The sequence below is a fragment of the Ochotona princeps genome, chromosome 1 (genome assembly GCF_030435755.1).
Source record: "Ochotona princeps isolate mOchPri1 chromosome 1, mOchPri1.hap1, whole genome shotgun sequence".
NCBI classification, from domain to species: Eukaryota; Metazoa; Chordata; class Mammalia; order Lagomorpha; family Ochotonidae; genus Ochotona; species Ochotona princeps.
The window spans coordinates 109858589-109880877 of NC_080832.1; the positions used below are offsets into that span (position 1 = coordinate 109858589).

At 45.8% G+C, this 22289-nt stretch overlaps 1 protein-coding gene across 1 annotated transcript in view; it reads right to left on the bottom strand.

Annotated features, from left to right (window-relative positions):
- The window catches only part of ZFAND3 (zinc finger AN1-type containing 3), a 245042-nt gene extending 229556 nt beyond the window's left edge, over positions 1–15486 (bottom strand). The window contains exon 1 of the mRNA XM_058663680.1: positions 15187–15486. Within this exon, the coding sequence (XP_058519663.1) occupies positions 15187–15257 (71 nt within the window). The 5' untranslated portion in view covers positions 15258–15486. The remainder of the gene's footprint in view (positions 1–15186) is intronic.
- Between the last annotated feature and the right edge of the window lie 6803 nt (positions 15487–22289).

The window sequence follows — 22289 nt, forward strand, 5'->3', positions numbered from 1 at the left end:
TATGTCTGTATGTCTCCCTCTTTCAAATGAAAAAGTTTTTTTTTTTAAAGTTTATTTTGATTGGAAAGGCAGAATTACAGAGAGAACGAAAGATAGAAAGATCTTCCATTCACTAGTTCACTCCCCAGACAGCCACAACGACTGGAGCTGAGCTGATCAAGCCAGCAGCCAGGAACCTTTCAGGTCTCCCACACGGGTGCAGGGTCTCAAGGTTTTAGGCCACTCTCTACTGCTTTCCCCGGCCATAAACAGGGAGCTGGATAGCAAGTGTAGCAACCAGGCAACAAACCAGCACCGATATGGGATCCCGGTGCTTGGGAGGCAAGGATAAACCAACTGAGCCATTGCACCAAACCCAATAAAGCAGTTCTCTTTAAATACTCAAAGTGTTAGCAAACCAAACCGAAAAATAAATTAAAACATAAATAAATAGCTGTACTGTTAGTGTTCTAAAGAATAAATTCCTGGCTTCAGCTCAGCTCAGCTCCAGACATGCGGCCATTTGGGGAATGAACCAGTGGATGGAAGATCTTTCTGTCTTGTCTCTGTAAAGTTGATCTGCCTTGACAATAAAAATAAATAAATCTTAAAACAAATAAAACTAAAAAGAGATGCCACTTCTGATGCCAGCATCTAACAGTGTCAGTTCAAGTCTTGACTACTCCACTTCTGACCCAGCTTCCTGATAATGCTCATGGAACACAGTACAAGTACTTTGGCCCCTTCCACCATGTGGGAGGCCAGGATGAAGCGCCTGGCTCCTAGCTGCAGCCTGGCCTACGTCTGGCTATTGTGGCCATCTGCAAAGCGCACGAGATAGAAGATTTCTGTCTCTCTCTCTGGCTGTATGCTTCTCTTTTATATTTTTTTTTAAAGATTTATTCATTTTATTACAGCCAGATATACACAGAGGAGGAGAGACAGAGAGGAAGATCTTCCGTCCGATGATTCACTCCCCAAGTGAGCCGCAATGGGCTGATGCGCGCTGATCCGATGCCAGGAACCTGGAACCTCTTCCAGGTCTCCCACGCGGGTGCAGGGTCCCAATGCATTGGGCCGTCCTCAGCTGCTTTCCCAGGCCACAGGCAGGGAGCTGCATGGGAAGTGGAGCTGCCGGGATTAGAACCGGCGCCTATATGAGATCCCGGGGCTTTCAAGGCAAGGACTTTAGCCGCTAGGCCACTGTGCCGGGCCCTATGCTTCTCTTTTAAAGCAGAAATGAAAATGACTTTATTTGCAAATGACATTATATAATACACCGAAAATCCTAATGAATGTACTAAAAAACTACTTGCCAAAAACAAGTTCAATATACTAATTTGTATTTTATATATTATAAATAAATGAATATTAGGAAAACTCTTTTGTAATAGCAAAAAATAGGTACATAAGTTAGAGGTATAAATCTTGTACAATAAGAACTACAAAATATGCTGAAAGAAAATCAGTAAATACAAAACATGCTATATTTCCAATCTAAATACACTACACATTGTTAACATGCCCACACTTCTCAAATTAATCCAGATTCAATGGAATCACCAACTCCTGTCTTCTTTGCAAAAACTAAGATGCTAACACTAAAACACACTCTCTCTGTAATCTGTGCTGCAGAATACAAGAGTGCTCACACTGGACCCAGGTGTAGGATGTTAGGAGGAGTGTTTATTTTCCAAGCTTGGTGACAGCACCTCCCACTGCACTCCAGAAGCCACTGACCCGTCCAGCAGAAGTCGGGGGTTTTTAAGCTCTCATTCTCCAATCAGACTGAGAGCCATGCAGTACAAACAATGTTTCAGGCAGGCAGGGAGTTACCAGAGCTCAAAATTTTCCTATAGTTAACTAACCTAACATAGCACAAGAAGAGACTGGAGGGGCCAGATGCACAGAACCTCTGGAATAATTTCTGCGCTATCAGTTGTGAATGGTACGGAAGGCAGGAGGGGCAAGATGCATTTTTCACACCTTCAATTAACTTGAATGGTGCAAGAGAAGGTAGGAAGGGCAGAAATTTCATTTCCACGCAGGCAACCAGCAGCATAACTCATATATATATATATATATATATATATATATATATATATATATATATATATATATATATAATTATACTCATATCCTGTATTTAAGTACAGGATTTTATATCCTAGTTCCAGTTCTGATTCCAACTTCCTGCCAATAAACACCCTGCAAAGAGGCAGCAGATGAACATTTTAAAGAACCATCACTACAGTCCAACCATCACATATAAAGATTTCAAAATTTCACTATAGACACACCTAAGGAAATTCCTAGCAACATTATGTGCAATGCCCAGAAATCAGAAAACCCAAAATAAAGAATAATCATGCCATTAGACATTTGAATGTCACAGCAATGAAAAATAATTACCTCTATGAAAATATGGAAGAATTTCAGTCATAATAATAAGGGAAAGAAGGTACACACACACACAAATACTATATTACTCAATTCATTAAAAATTCAAAACCAGGTAAAACTCCTCTATAGTGAAAGGCCCAAAAAAGTTGAGGGTCTCAACTTGTACATGAGGGAGACTCCTGCTGGAATGGAGACGTGTTCTAGTTACACATTAAACTGAATAGTGTATACATGAAAAAGTCATCAAGTATACATAAAAATTCACTTAAGACAAAAATCAGGAGGGGCGGGATTTGCAAAAGACCTAATTGATAAAGAACTGTTATCCAAAACATACAAAGAACTCAAAACCAGCCATTAAAAACCAAGCTCATTTTTAAAAACAACAAAAGAGGGCAGGTATTTCCCCTAGCAGTTAAGACACCATTAGGACATACCAGAGCTCCTGACTTCTAGTCGTGGCTCAGTTCACAATTTCCAGCTAGGAATGCAATCCAGGTCCCCCATGTGGGTAGCAGGGAGCCAACTACTCTAGTCTTTCACCTCCTGCTTCCCCCATCCCCAAATCTGCGTTAGCAGGAAGCCGGAATCAGGAACAGGGCTAGCACTTGAATCTAGGACTAGAACCCAGGCACTCTGGTATATAATAGAGGCATTTCAACTGCTGTCCTAAATGGTAGACCAAACACCCCTCCCCCCATGAATAGTTTTCATTATAAAATAAATAAACTAAGTATGTTCATTGTAGATAAACTAGAGGTTGTCAGGAAGAACAGGCTGTGCTTGTCTTAAACTCGGTTCTTTCTGTGAATCCTCTAGTGTCACACAAGGCTGTGCTACAGCATGGGAGCTGGGGTGCAGGTTCCAACTGAAGCTCTGGACACAGTGGCAGCTTTCGGCAGAATTGGCAGTCCATCTGTGAGAGCCACACAGGCTCGCTCTTCTCCTAGGCCCAGAGGCACCTTCTCAGCCAGTAAAGCATCTCCCTGTGTCCCCACAGCAGGCCATGGAGACTCCATCTACCTCTTCTCTTCGCTGCTACTGCCATAATCAATTCCTACCCTTGTAGCTGATTTTTCCTCTCCCTTTTCCTTCAGGAGCCGTGGTGAGTTCAACAAATTCCTGCCTATCTTGTGCTTTACTAGCTCTTCCTGAATAAACAACTTACACTTTCCTTTCCTTTTAAAATATTTTTACAATTAGGGACAGGCTTTGTAGCAAAGCAGATTAAGCTCCATAGTTATCAGTATTCCACACAGGAATGCAGGCTACAGTCCAAGCAATTCTGCTTCCAACCTAGCTAATGCACTAGGGAAGGCAGAAGATAGTCCAACTATTATTTGCACCCCTGCAACCCATGTGGGAGTCTGGGAAGAAGTCCCTGGCTCCTGACTTCATTCTGATCCAACCTTGGCTGTTGCAATTAACTGGGAAGTGAACCAGTACATAGAAGATAGCTCATTCTCTCAGAAGTCACATATAAATCCTCAGAATTTAGTAGTATAGCTTTGTGGGAAATAGAACTTTTTATTCCTAAGGCTACTGAAAGACTCATCCTAAGTTTCTTAAGCCACATCCTGCAATGCCAGCTTCCCGCATTGGCATCAGTTCTTGCTGCAGCTGCTCCACTTTTTTTGTTAAGACTTACTATTATTTTTTATTACAGAGAGGAGAGACAGAGAGGAAGACCTTCTGTCCGATGGTTTCACTCCCCCAAGTGACCACAACGGCCGGTGCTGTGCCGATCCAAAGCCAGAAGCCAGGAGCTCTTCTGGGTCTCCCATGCGGTTGCAGAGTCCCAAGGCTTTGGGCCGTCCTCAACTGCCTTCCCAGGCCACAATCAGGGAGATGGATGGGAAGTGGAGCTTCGGGATTATAACTGGAGCCCATATGGGATCCCAGCGTGTTCAAGGCAAGGACTTTAGCCACTAGGCCACGGTGCCAGGCCCAAGCTGCTCTACTTTGAATCCACCTCCCTGCAAGTGGTCTGTGAAAAGCAGTGCGAGATGGTCCCAGCCACCCATGTAAAAGACCTGGATTCTGGCTCCTGAATTCCTGCTTCAGCCTGGCTCAGCCCTGACCTTTGTGGCCATTTGGAGAACAAACCAGCAGATGGAAGCTCAATTACTCACTCTCTCTCAAGTTCAAATAAATCTTAAAAAAAAAAGAGTTGCTTTGACAGTTACTGAGTTCCAGTACCCATCAAGACCTTCCAGTCAGTGCCCAACCATGATAATTACATTTATTCAGGGCTAACTCCCCAGTCCTAAACCAAAGAGCATTGCAACCTAGTGGATTCTGAACCCTCTTTACTCACCTGGGCAGTTTGCATTTATGGTGCTTCACAGGCTGCTGCCACCTCAGTAGCTGAGGAGCTTTCTGACTTCTTTGATCACTCTCCATAGCCAGGCCCCTGTTCACTAAGACTCCTTCGTGTTTTGAATTCTGCTAAGCTCTAGATACCTTGCTGAGTCTCTTGTCCTAAAAAAGCAGTCTGTAAGAGGAGGCCCATCAGGGCCCGGCACCGTGGCCTAGCGGCTAAAGTCCTCACATTGAACACCCGGCTTTGGATCAGTGCAGCACCGGCCGTTGCGCTCACTTGTGGAGTGAAACATCGGACGGAAGATCTTCCTCTCTGTCTCTCCTCCTCTCTGTATATCTGACTTTCTAAATAAAAATAAATAATTTTTTTTTAAATTTCCAGAAATAACATACACCAAAATGCATGACACTTTCTCCCATCCCAGTTTATTTTTTTTGTTGTTGGTTAATAACATACGATGAGTTTAAAAATGGTAGTACTGTTTGATCTACTTTGTGTTTTAGTCATAAATCCTTCCAGGGGATAAATCTGCCAGCACATCTATCCATAAAAGGCAGTCTAAAAAGAACTAAAACAAAAATGACAACCCAAAATTTAAAAAAAAAAAAAAAAAAGATTTTATAGCACAGAAGAAGCAGTAAAGCCTCTTCTCTTCCAGCTACAAAAACCCCTTGAACAATATTCAGAAAAGCTACCAATGCCAAGCTCATACAACAAAGTCAGGTACCTGGCCCAAGAACTGGACAGTCAGAGTATTCATGAGACTGTTCAGAATGCGTCTCTAGCAATGAAGTGCAACTAGAGAGTGATTGTTTTACACAAATGCACTTCAACTTCTTAGTATGCAATATCCAAGCAGTAGCTGAGACCCAGAAGCTATCATTCCACACCACTACAGCAGGAAGAAACAAGGAAAAAACACTCCAAAGGTCCTAGGTATATCACACATCACCTAGAAACACAAGGGCAGTGGCAAACAGCATCAGCAAGCCCTCCTAGAACATTCATCTGCTCTACTATAAACTGAAGCCCATCTGTGATACTGAGGCACCTGCTATAGCTGAATGAACAGATGTAGTTACCTGGTGCGCCACCCCTCCTCTAGTTAACAGATGCAGCCAGAACTTCAGGAACTCAGCTTCTTTACAGCTCTGACCTCTGGCTTAAAGGATGACATGTCACTGTCATCTCAGATCATTCCCTCAGCCTGGTACACCAGTTTATTTCTGCACAGTGCTGCTAAATATTGTCATACAGCCTACCTTTCTCCATATATACTCACTTTACCAGAAAAACTAATGTATTCATCCTTAACCGTACATAAAAAGATCTCACAAGGTTAACAATGATGAAAACAGGTATCTCCACAAATCATAATCCCCTCAAAAAAAGTGAGAACCTTAAAATTCTGTAATTGAAAAGGAAAAAAAGAGAACCTCTATGAGTCTACTACCTCCCTGTACAGAATTTGCATACTGCCAGTTTAGTAACACCAAGCACTAAAGCCGTACGCCATATTAATCCTCTCCCTGCAATGCCGACATCCCCTATGAGCACCAGTTCGAGTACCGGCTGCTCCAGCTCCCTGCTAATGGCCTGGGAAAGCAGTGGAAAATGGCCCAAGTCTTTGGGGCCCTGCCCCCACATGAGAGACCCAGAAGAAGCTCCTGGCTCCCAGCTTCAGACTGACCAAGCTCTGATCATTTTGGTGATTTAGGGAATGAACCAACAGATGGAAGACCTCTCTCCCTGTCTAACTCCTACAAGTGAAATAAATCTTTTAAAAAAAAATAGTAAGTACTAACATTGAAAATAAAGAACTCAAATTACAGATCAATACAGGAATTTTTACCTGATCCAAGAAGCACCTCTTACAAATGCAGATTAACTAGCACTGCTTTTCCCAAAGAGAGAAAAGATGTCAGAGCTGGAAAGAAACTTAAAGCTAAACAAAACAAGTTTCTAATTTTCAGGATATAAGAGGAAAGAGAAAAGGGTGGTCTGGAAATGCCACAAGAAAACAGACTTCAAAATTCTTTTTACCTATCAAGTCAACACTCCAAAATAGCACTATCCAGTGGAACTTTCTGGGAGGACAAAAAAGTTCTGTGTTCCCCAAAAAGCTATCTCCTAGTTATTAAGCTAATGAGTACTTAAAATGCAGCTAGCTAGTGTGACTGAGGAATTGAATTTTTTTTTAATTCTATTTAAGTTTAATTAAATTAACTTCTACCTTCAGCTAACAGCAACCATAATGGACTGTATAATTCAAGAACATATATTCTGATTATTAAACACTAAATAAATTTCCTTAACCGGGCCTGGCGGCGTGGCCTAGCAGCTAAAGTCCTCGCCTTGAAAGCCCCGGGATCCCATATGGGTGCCAGTTCTAATCCCAGCAGCTCCACTTCCCATCCACCTCCCTGCTTGTGGCCTGGGAAAGCAGTTGAGGACGGCCCAATGCATTGGGACACTGCACCCGCAAGGGAGACCTGGAAGAGGTTCCAGGTTCCTGGCTTCGGATCAGCGCGCATCGGCCCGTTGCGGCTCACTTGGGGACTGAAACATCGGACGGAAGATCTTCCTCTCTGTCTCTCCTCCTCTGTGTATATCTGGCTGTAATAAAATGAATAAATCTTTAAAATAAATAAATAAATAAATTTCCTTAACCACCCTTCTACATGTAATACATACAGAAAATGCCTTTCATATGTCTAAATGTCTCATTCTACAATGTTATCTTATATCGAGTCCCAGGTCAGACCAAATCACAGTTCCTCAAAGCTAACTGGAAGAACAGGAGTGAGGTACACAGTCAAAATAAAAGCTTCTCTTCTGTAAACCACTCTAACACAAAATCCAACACTTTCACCCACAAATCAGCATCTAGATGATGTTGTTAAGCCATTAGGGAAACTTGCACAAGCGTCTGTCATGACCAGGGATCTCCTTCACGTAATTTTGTTGATTTCAACCTTAACTCTCACCTTTAAGAAGGTAAAAGTAAAGTAGGGAATGGTAAGGTTTGGATTGGGACTGAAATGTCGGGGAAGAATGCTACCAGACTAGCCTGCTTCCAGGACAAAATAATTTTGCAACCTCCATTTTGATCTGTTATTTTAAAAAAAAAAAAAAAGTGTATTTACTTCACAGGTAGAGGAAGGTAGAGGAAGAGCGGGTTAAGGGAAAGACCTTCCATCCACTGGATGGATCTTTCCAAATGCCAACAACACACATCAGCCAAGGCTGGGCTGCCAAGCTGAAACCAGGAACTCCATCCTGGTCTCCCACACAGGTGGCAGGGGCCTAAGCACTCAGGCAACCACCTGCTTCCATCCAAGGCACATGAGCAGGGAGCTAGATCAGAAGCAAAGCAGACAGGACTGAAAACTAATAGGGCAAGCCAGCATCACAAGCAGGGGCTTAACCCATTGTACCACAATACTAGTTGGTCCTTGATCTGTGATTATCATAAGGATCACGAAAGATTGCTTCACTTCAAATTAAATACAACCTCTTTATGACCTAATAAAAATTCCAAATTAAACTAGCTCTCAGCCTCTTAGTACTCTTCTCTAAGTAATTACTATTTTACACATTCTTCTTGGTTTGGGTTTTTTTTTAAGACTTTATTAATTCAAAAGAATTCAAAGTCCTCTAATTTTCCAGTCAATAAGAGGTTAATTTGTGAAAAATAAGGTTAATTTTGATACCACTACTGACCATAATGAGATTTTTAGCAAAGCTTTTCAATATGATTTAAAGTACCGACTTCTCTTTTGGGGAAAGGGCAGCAGGGGATGATGATGATGGGAGGGGGTGATGCATGAGAGAAAAGAGGTCAATCAGGAGACAAGGTTAACATCACAAGAGCTGTGCATGTAACTGGAGCTAACTCTAACAAACTGTTGCTTCAACTCAATACAAGCAATGGCCATGCTTTCCATAAGCAGTTTTAAATGTGTATGTTTCTCCATGTCAAAGACGATGTTTTGAATATTCTGCATATTCTAAATGCAATCATGAAAATAGTAGGTAACTGACAATATTTAATTTGAACCATTTTGCATCTTCAGATACAATACTCAAAGATGCAAAAAAAAAAAAATACAACGAAGTTGCTTCTTTTTCTTTTCTTTATTTTTGACTATCTTTACATAGTTAACTAGGGCACAAATTTCAAGGGCTACAGCAAAGTGCGTAAGACTATTATTTCCAGGCCCGGTGGCATAGCCTAGCGGCTAAAGTCCTCTCCTTGCAGCGCCGGGATCCCGTATGGGCGCTGGTTCTAATCCCGACTGCTCCACTTCCCATCCAGCTCCCTGCTTGTGGCCTGGGAAAGCAGTCGAGCACTGCCCAATGCTTTGGGATTCTGCACCCGCACGGGGGACCTGCAGGAAGTTCCTGGCTCCTGGCTCGGGATCAGCACCGGCCGTTGTGCTCACTGGGAAGTGCATCATCAGACAGAAGACCTTCCTGTTTCTCCTCCTCTTTGTATATCTGACTTTGCAATAAAAATAACTAAATCTTTAAAAAAAAAAAAAAAGACTATCATTTCCACATTGTTTTTCTCATGTATCTGGGGTAAATGGAGAGATATAGGAAGAAGCCCCACCCAGCCTCCCACCCATCCCAGATCCCTGACGTGGGGCATGCTCTGAGGGTCTTGCTCCAGTGGTTTTGACAGTTCAACAGTTCTGAATTGCTGCCAATCTCTCCATTCCCAGCACAATGAGGTCACTACAGAATCCACTGATTGACACAGTCCACCTTAGAGTCTCCGTTTGCCCAGTTTTTCACTGCCTGTTGGCTGGGGTAGTTGATTGGTTAGTTCTGTCCTCTGTTGTGATGCTAGGTATCCTCTGCAGGTTCTGATAGACTGCCATATTCTCCATGGGCAGCTGGTTATGCTCTCCACTGCTCTGTCTGAGCCTCTGAGAAGGCTCGGCTCTGGCGCTTGCACTCCATGGCAGACCATGGGTTCTGAGTCCGGCAGTTCGATTGGGGAGATCCCCAAAGAAACTTAGTCTGAGGTGTTCCCAGACCAGATTTTTGTGTGTACTTGCAAGTACAGGGCCCAGTGCAATCCATTGCCGCAATTAGCTGGTGGTTGCAATTGCTGGGTCGGTTCTGTTTCCAGCCCGAAGTTGCTTCATCTTTCAAGAAATGTTTAAAGAAGAGTTGTTTTTCTTTTTTAAGGTTTATGTATTTATTTATCTATTTAAAGGGTAAAGTGATAAGACAGATATCCCCTGTCCACTCTTCAAAATGCCCATAGCAGATTGGGCTGGGCCAGGTTGAAGCTAGGAAATAGAATTCCATCCAGGTTTCCCATCTGGTAGCAGTGGCCCGAGGAGTTGAGCCATCTTCCACTACCTTCCTAGGCACACTAGTGAGAAACTGGATCAGCAGCAGAGCAGCCACGACCTGAACCTGCACTCTGATACAGGTTGCCAGGTATCCTAACCAGTCACTTAGCCACTGAACCACAATGCCTGCTCCCCAAGGAAATGTTATGACTAAGGGATACTCAGCAACATCACTGGCATAAGCATTTTGCTGATTTTGATTCATGCTGTGTTCATCTGACATAAAAGCCCAGGTTAAGCTTAAGTGTGGCAACATGTTCCAACTGGGTGCTTAAAACTCACAAAGGAGTATGAGAGTCGCACATTGCTAGGAGCCAAGCATACCTGCCAAATCACCCATGCAGTCACAGTGAAGGAGATGAAACTCTACTTGATCTCAGGCTCAGAGAAAAAAATTACACACTGATTCTATTTCAGCTGAATTAGTTGAGTAGGCTATAACGACCAAAAAATAAAGAACAAAATGAGTTCCATTTTCAATAAATTTTCATTTCAGGAATGGAATCTATTTTGAGAGATTACTTCTTCACCAGTCTCTACTTTTACTTAAAGCACACTTATTACCAACCAAATCTAGTTTGTAGGAGAAAAATGCTTCAATAGAATTAATCACGAAAACAAAACACCAATACAATCTATCTCCCTAAAGAAAATATGCCATGCAATATTTGTTTTATGGCACAATTTGCTATAACATAAGAGCTTAAAAATGATTTTATTTATTTGAAAAGTACAGACAGAAAAAGAGATCTTCCATCCACTGGCTCACTCCTCCAATGCCACAACAGTTAGGTCTGAATCGGGCGGAAGCCAGCATCTCTATCTGGGTCTAGCACATGAGCAGCAGGGGCCATCATCCACTGCTTTCCCAGGCTCATGACCAGCAAGCTGTTATCAGACACACAGCAGCCAACACTAGAACCAGCACTGACGTGGGGCGCCAGTGATACAAGCAACAGCAGCACCCAAAGAACTAATTTTTTAAATAACCAAAACAGTAAATAAAAGTTTACCTATGAAAATACCATTTTTTAGCATTTTTAGGGTTGGACATTTGGTGCAACTGTTAAAAAAAAAAAAAAAAAACACCACTTGGGACACTGACCTCTGCTATCAGAGTACTTAGGTTTGAAACCTAGCCCTACTCCTGGAATGCAGCAGCTGGACCACTCAAGTACCTAGTTCCCTGTCACACACACTAGAGAGACCTGGAATGAACTTTCGGCTCCAGGCTGCAGCCTGGCCCAGTCCCAGCTGCTGCAGGCCCTTGCCGAGTGGACCTGTGGGTACAAGATCTGTATCTATCTGTTGGTCTCTCCCTGCCTTTCAAATACAATGAATTTTTTTTTAAAATCCAAGCATTGTTATTCCCTGACTACAAAACTGAACATTTATTTCTACTACCCACTAAACTTATCTAAGAAATAGTAGTTCCTCAGGTTTTCATTGCAATAGATGGTTTCCAATTGTGAAAGAAAAAATACCAATAATACCAACTGAATTTTTACCCTTGAATAGTAGCAGGGGAAAAAAGGCTTCCATCTTTCATCCTCATTACCCTCTCCATGATATACAGTACATTTTTATTTTCTTATTCTTCTTATGCTTTTCTGTAGTATTCTGAGTCTGCTCTTTAGACAACTTTTGAAACTTTGTGAAGAATCAAATGACTCAGTGCATTTCAAATATCTAAATCATTTTAAATACAGCTTCAACTAATGTCACCTGTGTCTGTGTAGCTTAGAAGTATTTTCATGAAGTACATATTTCAGCTAAAGAAATACATCACCTCATTGCAGATGACAATCCATTTTTGCCTGGTTACTGAGTGCCTAAATGATCTTGGAAAATGCTCATATTTCACTAAAAGTTTTAAGTCATATCTTGGGGATAAAACAGTTGTAATTCTAAAAACACTACATATGCTGTTGAAACAACGTCCCACTTTTTATAAATAGCTCGACCCTTTCAACAGTCTCCCAGGCACCAAAGTTTTCCAGTGAAGTGGTCTGTCCACCAGATAACTTAATTCCCTGTGGGCAACTGCACTGCAAACCGAGAGAACTGGCAGGTAGGTATTCTCAGCAGCAGCACACTGGTAGAGTGCTCTTGTCATTCTCCTTTCCAATCGTATCGCCACAAAGAAAAAGACCTCAGAGCTCTAGGCTCTGTGCCACGCTGAATGGGCACAGGTCCTGCAGCCGAGTCACTGCTAAAGCGACCCTAAAGGAACTGCCTTCAATCTGCTGGGCTCACAGCATTCTGCTGAGGCTCCTCCACAAAGGGCTGGGGGTGGGCCCTGGCTAGCTAACTTAAAACGCTGTGGCTTCCAAACAGTATGAGGTGTTGTACAAAATGTTCATGTTCATGTTCATGTTCATGAAGACAAAAGATGCCTCCTTGAGTGGCTTTCACATCAATCCCCTCCTCTCCACTCTCGCCCACCCTCACCTCAGGTCATCCTTACAGGGCTCTTGGATCGCTAGATGTGGCACCGTGAACACAGATAGCCCACGTCCGCACCGCTGCACACAGCCATCCTCACACGCTCACGCACTCTCAAGATCAACCAGCCATCTCCATTACCATTGCAGAAAATCACGCCACTCCCTGCTCCAAGGTCTGCACTAGTAGGCCAGTGCAAGCAGGATAAAAGTTCAAAGTCCTGAACAGGATCAGGGAGCCAAGTAGCACCTCCCCCTTTCCCCTCCCAACCTCCCCTTCAGCTGATCTCCTTTAGCAATCCAAGGGAGCCAGTGAGCTTCCTCTCCTACCAGTGAGGAATGGTTTCTTCCATATTCTAGTCTCCAACCCTGCTAGTCCCTGCGCCTGACAGCAGCACTCCTCATGCCCACTGCCCTCCCTCTCCCCTTCCTGCCAGCGGGGTTCTGCTCCCTCTCTCCCTGTCCGGGTCAACGTCCCGAACACCAAGCACAATCCCTGACAACCATGAACTGTACATCCCCCGGAGAATGACGCCAGGACGCTCTCACCCAACATTATAGCAAATATTTGTTGATCAAACCACTCAAATATTTGTTGGTTATAATTCTAAGCTTACTTAATACACATAATATGAATATGGGTCATGTGACAGGGTGTATGTTCAAAATCAGTTAAGGTGTGGTGGAAACTAGGCATCAATTTCGTTCACCTCTGGCACAAAACAAACTATAAACAAGTACCCTAAAAAGGTTAAAAACACTTTGCACTAGAAAATTAGTAGTTTCCTACTCACTACCCCTCTTGGGCAATTTTCAACTTACAAAACTGCCAAACTGAACATACAAGTTCTGGCTGCTTGTTGGTCAAGTGTAACATCAGTGTAACTCTTCCTGCCTGCTACTACCAAACTCTGTTTTAGAACCACACTGGCTAAAGCTGGAAGGTTAGTCCATTCTCTCTGGGTTCTAACTTTTTTTTTTTCCTAACATTTGATGAAGACTTTCAATAAGGATTCCACCCCTGATAAAGGTCCTGAGAACACAGATGTGTTGCCAGGTAACAGACCTCCGACCCATCCCCATGAGCTGCCCCTGGCAGCTACTTTGACGCCCACGTCTCACAGATTATATATAATCTGTGGCCTGTGACACCAGATTGCTCCTCAGCACCAGACTGACGTCACAAATGTGATGGCACTAAGTATGCTCAAGACCCACCAGTCCCACCCTACACTCCCTGAGGAAGGTGCCAGTTAATTCACCTTGAAGCCTCAGTTCCCCTATCTAGTAACAAAGGGATAAAGGTTCCTACCTCACAAGGTTCTGTGGGAATTACTATCCAGGAAAACATTTGGCAGACAACCCTATCATTTTCAAGTCAAAATAAAGGGAAAGACTACAAACCTAAAACATTTCCACACATTCAGACCTTCTGACAATGCTTTTGGTATTTTTTGAGTAATATCCTCCCCCTAGGTAGAAAGATGAGAAAAGGAAAAGCCACTTTTTCCTTACAACTTTGGCATCTGACTAAACTGAAAGACATCTGCTCTCAGAGCCACTTTCTAATCTCCTCTGCAGACCTAAATCACCTTAACCACTTCCAGGGTGTGAGTGATAAAACACTCTAGTACTTTCTTTGCAGGATGTCCTCACCATCATTTCTTTACTGCCTTCTCTATACAGTTCCAAAAGCAATGGATCTTTTAAAAAAAGCAACAGTAGGCCTTCAATGCCTCCAGTTTCCCTACCAGGGAAGTATAATCATGTGGTACCATAGAGACACCTGTTAGGTGCTACAGAATTCCATCTGGACATGGGGACCATTGTGATTTTTCCACCTCCTATTTTTTCACCCTTACACAAGATATCCAAGTAATCTACACGGTGAACTGTAATCATCTGGTTATCTTTTGGCTCGAGAGGAGGGGAGAATTTGGCAATTTGGCAGTCAATTAAGGCAACTGGTTTTCACATTCCCCCCAGCCAGGCTGACTTGGGGTTTCGTTGCGATTTTCTGACAAGGAATATCTTTACAGCTCTCCTCAAATGCGTTTTCAAAGAACGTTGAAAACGTTCATGGTGTTAGAGGTTTACCTCAGCCCAGGGTTCTGGACCCGATTTTTACAAATGGGCGTCCTGTGAGCAGCTTCCTCACAGCACACGGGGCCCTGGGATATAATTTAGGAAGTGATGATGCAAGTCTCTGAGGGACGGGGAGGGGGAAAAGGTGAAAAAGTCAGAGGAAATACCCTCCAGGTGCCTGGGCACCCACTCGCACAAGGGGGCACGGAAGGTGGCCGCCTCCTCGCCAAGGGAAAGGGGGCACCCCAAGCCCCACCGGGAGATGCCAACGCCGCCCCCTCAGCCCCTTCCAGGCTGCCCTGCCCCCCTCAGCCGTGGCCCGAGCGCCCCTATCCGCCCCAAGCCCCAAGCTGACCGGTCCCAGAGGGTGGGAAGCCACCCGGGGGACAGGGCCTCCCCTGCCCACCGCAGCTCCCCGCACCCGGCAGTCCTTCCCGGGACGCTGCCCCTGCCCCCTCCCAGTAGGCCCGGCCTGGGCCCAGCTCCCAAGGGTTGCGGCCTCCGAGGGCCTCGGCGGCCCGCCCCGGCAGCCCGGCGCCCGCGGCCGCCCCTCACCCCCCACCCCCACCCGGCCGGCACTCACCCCCAGAAGCCGCAGGGACAGCGCGGCGGCAGGCTGGGCGCTTTGCTGCGCTCGCTCCCGGCGTCTCCCATGGTGCCCGGCGGCGGCGGCGGCGGCGGAGCTCGGCAGCGGCGGTGGCGGCGGCTGGGCCTGGGCCCCGCTCGGAGGAGGCGGCGGCGGCGGCGGCGGCGGCGGGGGGCTCAGGGCAGGGGGAGGGGGAGGGAGCGGGCGCGCGGGCGGGCGCGAGTCCGGGGCTCCGAGCCGGGATTCCAGGCCGGTCAGCTGGAGGCGGGCCGCACCACTCGGCCTGCGGAGACGGGGGGTGGGAATGGGGAGCGAGCAGGAGGAGGGGCGTGCGGGTGAAGCGAGGCCCGCAGGGGAGGAGGGAGACCCGGTGCCCCTGGGCAGCTCCCACCGCCGCTCCCCAGCCAGAGCGATGTCCCGTGCGGCGGCGCGGGGCAAGGACCCGAGGCCCCCGCCGGCTCTGGAGTCGCTGCGGCCGCGGTGAAAGCCCCGGGGCCCGCTGACTGCGCGGGCACGCTCCCCCTCCCCCGGAGGTGGCGCTGACCGGACAATGGCCGCTCCGCCCCCTCCCCTCTGCGTGCGCCCCTCCCGAGGAGTCACAATGGTCTCGCCCGGGGGAGCCGCCGCCAAAGCCCAGCAGCTGATCAGCTGGGATCCGGGCGTGCCACTTTGTTCGGAACCTCCAAAGGCAGAGCGCGGGGCCCTGGGCCAGGCCGTCAGCGGCGGGTTAGCATGCGGCGTCCGGCCCTGGAGCCTTTCGTATTCTTAGAACCTTGAGAAATCTGTCGCAAACTTACCTTCCCCGTCTAAGAGAAAGGGAACAGGCTTCTGAGTACTGTGGGACGCGTTCTCTTCCCCCACCCCTGTAAGCGAATGGTACGCCCCGAGCGGGGGTGGGGGAGGAGCGCACTAGTTGTTTAGGGTGAGTTGGGTCCGTCCCAGAGCGACGGCGCATGCGCCCTGAGACTGCCAAGCCGGGTGTGGGGTGGGGCTTACGGGGAGCGCTTCCAAACCCGGAAGTGGGTGTGCAGCTGGGGGGCTTTGGCTGCTAGCGTAGCCTGCAAAGCTACCATCTTCCTTCAGGGATGATACCTGGGAGCTTGTCCTTCCCCGACTAGCACGCCCCTCGGACTCTGCCTTTCCTCCTGGTGCCACCCCACCCCCCGCACCCAACCAACTTGCCAGTTCCTGGCAGAACGCTGCTTGCTTCTTGGCCGGCTGCGAACTTAAGGGAAATGGGTCCCAGCAGGGATAGGGCTGGGGAGGGGGCGGCTGGTTAAAATCTTCCCTCTCCGTACCCCTCACCTCAGGGACACAGCGCACTCCCTGCGCCGGCTGAGAGAGCCTCTGTACTTGATCCTAGCCGAAAGGCCGAGAAGCCTCTAACACAGCAGACTTTGGGTTTTTAAGTGGAAAGCCCTTAGCTATGATATTATCGATGATGGAAAGTTGATGTGAAGTAAGAGGTTTTAGGCGGTAGGAATCCATATCGTTGACAACACGGAGGAAATTTCCTCCGGTCCCCTTAGGAGGGGTGACCAGTCATCCTTTGAGGCCTCCTCGGGCGACCTGCTAATTCCCTGCCTAGGAGTAGTTACCATGCACCCTCCCCACTCGCCAGGAATCTGAGAGCCTCGGAGGGCGTTGTTAATGTCCCTCCATTTTATTACCAAATGTGGTGGTTTCATCTCTTTCTACAAAGCTCGCATTGCATTATTCCTCGGGTATTCTCTTCAGATTTCATACTGCTGAAGAGCAGGGCTCGCTTGTAGAGCGTAGTGTCTTTGTATGAGCTGTTAGTGGTGGAGACGACCGCAAAAATGAAGCCACTGAAAGCCGAAATAGTGCTGATTTAGACATCAGATTGTTTCAATATTTGTAAATAAACCTTTCAAGTCATGAGTAGATGAGGCTATACAGCGCACCTCACTCATTGGATTCCTATTACCCTTAAATCTTACCTGTAAACAGACATAAAACTGCTGTATGCATGAGAAGTTTACTATCTGTACCTTTAAGATTTGGGCCCAGCGGCGTGGCCCAGCGGCTAAAGTCCTCGCCTTGAATGTGCAAGGATCCCATGTGGGCTCCAGTTCTAATCCCAGCTGCTCTACTTCCCATCCAGCTCCCTGCTTGTGGCCTGGGAAAGCAGTAGAGCACAGCTCAAAGCCTTGGGACCCTGCACCCTCGTGGGGGACCTGGAGGAAGTTCCTGGCTCCTGGCTCGGGATCGGCACAGCACCAGCCGTTGTGGTCACTTGGGGAGTGAATCGTCAGACAGAAGAAGATCTTTCTCACTGTCTCTCCTCCTCTGTATATCTGACTTTCCAATAAAAATAAATAAATCTTAAAACAAGCAGCTTGTCTGCCAGGTATCCCATGAATACTTACTGAATAGTTAGTAAAATTAAAAAAACATTAAAATATACATTTGCAATCTTTCCTCTCCATAAATCTGATCTGCCTTTGCAATAAAAATAATTTTTTGAAAAGATTTATTTATTTTTTTTTTGCAAAATCAGATATACAGGGAGGAGGAAAGACAGAGAGGAAAATCTTCCATCTGATGACTGTGGATCTTACATCCACAGTAACAACAACAGCCAGTACTGCGTCAATCCGAAGCCAGGAACCTCCTGCAGGTCCCCCACGCGGGTGCAGGGTCCCAATGCATTGGGCCGTCCTCAGCTGCTTTCCCAGGCCACAAGCAGGGAGCTGGATGGGAAGTGGAGCTGCTGGGATTAGAACAGGCGCCCATGTTGGATTCTGGCATGTTCAAAGCGAGGACTTTAGCTACTAGGCCATGGCGCCAGGGCCAAAATAAATACATTTAAAAAAAAAAAACTGATAGAATAAAATAAAGGGCCCAGCATGATATGACTAAATCCTCAATTTCCAAGCACCAGAATCCCATTTGGGCCCCAATTCACATCACAGCTGCTCCATTTCTGTTTCAGCTCCCTGTCTGTGGCCTGGAAAAACAGTAGAGAATGGCCCAAAGCCTTGGGCCCATGTGGGAGACGTGAAGAAGCTCCTGGCTTCTAATCAGCTCAGCTTTGGCCGTTGCAGCCGTTTAGGCAGTAAACCAATGGATGGAAGATCTTTGTCTCTCTTAATCTTTGTAAATCTGATCTGTCTTTCCAATAAAAATAAATCTTTATAGATATATATATACATTTGAGTATATATTTGTATATATGCATACATGTCTTTATCAGCACCAAGGTCACCAAGTGCAACAAGATCTCTGAAGGACTGAAACAAGGACTAAATACCAACAGGAAACCAAGTAGCTGTTCCTGCAGTGTTTTTTTTCTCTGTGGTCACTGTCCTTCATCTTTGTATTTCTCTATAAAACTGCATCATTTTCTACATAATTGGTTTTGCTGCTTCTCTGGGAACTTGGTTCAAGCTTACCTAGCCTTACATCACACCGGAGACTAACTAATATCATGAATCCCAGTTATCCCTGACTGATCTGATTGCCAGGTTATCTGCTCTTGGTTCATCTTCCTCTGATCAATGGAGTATTCTGGAGTCAAGTCTGTCTTTCTTGCTTGCTTGCTTTTGTTTTTTTAGTTTAGTTTTGAGAGTTAAAGGAAGAGGGAGGGAGAGCCTCTCTCTGCTGGTTCACTCTTCAGATGGCTGGCCAGAACTGGACTGGTCCAAAGCTGGAAGGCAGAAGCTTCTCCTACATGAATACACGGCCCAAGATCTTGGGCTGTCTTCTGTTGCTTTCTCAGGCCACTAGCAGGGAGCTGGATGGGAAGTAAAGCAGCTAGAACTAGAACTTAACCCATATGGGATACTTGTGCCACAGGCACCCAGCACCCTCAAGTCTTTATATTCTAGTGCAAACATGGCTACTGGAGGCCCTTGCTTGTCAGCAAAGATTCCAAAAAGTGTCCATCAATGACCAAAATTTAAAAACATAAAGAGCAAAATGGACATTTTCCAAAACACTCACTATTTCAGATGTAAATTTTTTTTAAATTCTGCTTCTATTTACATTAATTCAGTGTGCTTAACAATTGTTACACACATCTGATGAGGGCTCCCATTACGAAGATTGACTATTGTGAAGGCAGACGTAACTTTAAATAGGAGACCTTCACTTCAAAGAGGCCTTCCATAACCCCATAGCCTCAATCAACATTATTGTTGCCATATTATTATCTTAAATGGCACCCTCCTCCTTGGTAACACCTATCCCAGCTTATAATTGAATATATATTTATGCGTAGCTTCTCTGAAGATCATGTCAGTTTTGGTCACCATAATAAACTCAGTTTCCAGGGCACATTTAGTAGGCATTCAATAAATATTTGTTGAATGGGTAGAAGGGCACAATCGCTTGTTAATCAATGTGAGGCTGACATTTGTATTGGCATCCTGATCATATTATCTTAGCGGCATGTGGTGTTCACCATTCCATCTTCCCTAAAACGCACTGAAACTCAGCGCTTGATTTTTTGCCACTGTAATTGTGTAAAATGAGACCCAGATTCACCTGCCTCCAATAATGAGCCCGCTAGACTCTTCCCTGTTAATTCCCAAGGTCTCTGTCTGAAAAGCCCTTGATCCAGTCTTCTAACATGGCCACTTAGTTATCTGAAAGCTCAGAGAGGACATAAAATTTTCAGGGCATCATCAAGTTAGGGGAACAAAGTGTGGGGGTAATTGGCAGAAATGCTTTTGTCATAATTATCTTCACTATTTGCTAGTGTGGATTACACGCCAGATGAACCTGGAGTGTGACTCTCGAGAGTAGTTTGCAATCACCATTGACCCAAAATGAGCCGTCTATATGCTCAGTAGGGTCTAGTAAAGGATAATATTAATTCTTCAGCAGCTAAAGCTTTTGCTGTAGCAACGGAGATTGTATCGGAAAGGCTAAAGGTCAGGGCCTCATAAGGGCTGTTTGCTTCATAACAGTGCAAAACTCCCTACTTAACGCTGGAAGAAGTCACAACCAAGGATGGGGAACATTTGTTCCTGCCAAGCATCATTTGGATATTTATAACATCAATTCACAGGCCATACAAAATGGTCAATACAGATTTATATAGATAGATTTATTCAATTTTTAAATCCCATCTGTGGTTGACTTGACAGGCCAGATCAAACAATTTCATGATGGTTATATGGCTACTACAAGGCATTCCCCAGCTCCAAGGCAACCAAAAAACTAAGCTGATGGAGACCTGACAGGAGCAGATAATCTATTCTAATTCTATCTCAAAGACTCTGGTCAGCTGGGCATGATAGCCTGGTGGCTAAATCCTTGCCTGGCATCACCAGAGTCGTGTATAGGCACCAGTTCATGTTCACACTGCTCCACTTCCCATCCAGCTCCCTGCTTGTGGCCTGGGAGAACAATCAAGGATGGCCCAAGGCACTCACGTGAGCAATCCCAAGGATACTCCTGCCTTCAGATAGGCTCAATTCTAGCCATTGTAGCTACTGGGGAAGTGAAAAAGCACTCAGAAGATCTTTCTTTTTCCTCCTTTTCTCTGTAGCTCTGTCTTTCTAATAAAAATAAGTAAACCTATGCCCGGTGTGGTACTATCGTGGGGTGAAGTTCTCGCCTTGAACATGCCGGATCCCATGTGGGTGCTGGTTCTAATCCCAATGGCCCCACTTCCCATCCAGCTCCCTGCTTGTGGCCTGGGAAAGCAGTCAAGGGCGGCCCAAAGCCTTGGGACCCTGTACCCATGTGGGAGACCCAGAAGAGGATCCTGGCTTCTGGCTTCAGATTGGCTCAGCTTTAGCCAATGAGGCCACTTGGGGAGTGAACCATTGGACAGAAGATCCTCTCTGTCTCTCCTTCTCTCTGTATATCTGACTTTGCAATATAAATAAATAAATCTTTAAAAATAAATAAATAAATAAACACTTTTGTTGTATTCCTAGCAAAATGGCTCTCTGATGGCTAAATCCTCACCTTGCACGTGCCGGAAGCACAAATGGACACTGGTTCATAACTTTGGCTGCTCCACTTCCCAGCTACTTCCCTCCTTTTAGCCTGGGAAAGCAATAGAGGATGGCCCAAAACCTTGGGACTCTACATCCACATGCGAGACCTGAAGGGAGCTCCTGGCCCCTGACTTCAGTTCCACTCAGCTCCAGCTGTTGTGGTCATTTGTGGAGTGAACCAGCAAATGGAATATCTTTCTCTTCTCTCCATAAGTCTGATCTTCATTTCCAAAATAAATTAAAAAAAAAAAATGTTGTCACTCTAATTCCAACTTGGTGTTAGCCCCAATATCCAATCCAAACTCTCCCCTCCCTCTGAATCCTAGTCCTAATCCTAATACTCGTGGCAAAATTTAATCCCAGATTGTAACACTAATGTCGACCTTAATTCTGTGAGTTTAGTAAAGGCATCTGGCCTTGCTACTGGGTTGTTTCCCCCAGCTTTTCTTCTTGAAAACTTTGACCCTAACCTTGTATCTCCTGGAAAAACATACCACCCCTCCATACTCCCCTGGATACATGAGGAGAATAAGAGTCAATATCAGTCATCTAGGGATGGGCAGGAGGGGCAGCTACTTAGTGGGCTTAGTGGAGGCTGAGGATATGGGTTTGCTGGGGAGACCAGGGGTATAGAACTAGAGGAGTATGTGAGGACATGGGAGCTCACCTCTAGGCAGGTGGAGTGAACCTCATGATTTCCCCATCTGCTTGGTCCTCGGCAAGGAAAGAGGAGGGGAGAGCCCAGGTCAGCATGCTGGCCAGGTGTGCTGGTGGTCCAGGCTTGGAGAACCTCAATGGGCCTGGATCTTGGGTATATGGAGGGGCAAGATCCAAGGCCAGCACATGTGCCAGGAGTTTGGGACCCTGGTGGGCAGGCAGAGCTCTAGACCAAGACATCATCCACGGTGCTCCCGAAGGCTGGGCTGGAGAACCCATGCACTCCTGGACATATGGATTGTAGACTGATTTGGGAAAAAGAAAAGGGAATATGGAGGAGGGAAGACTGTTGTGGGAGTATGTTGCAGGTGAGGAATGACTCCTGAGAGACTCAACGACAAGGCCTTTGGACTTAGAGATAAGCAAGGGGACTGAGGCCTATCGGTTTGAAGGGGAGAGGCTGGAAGA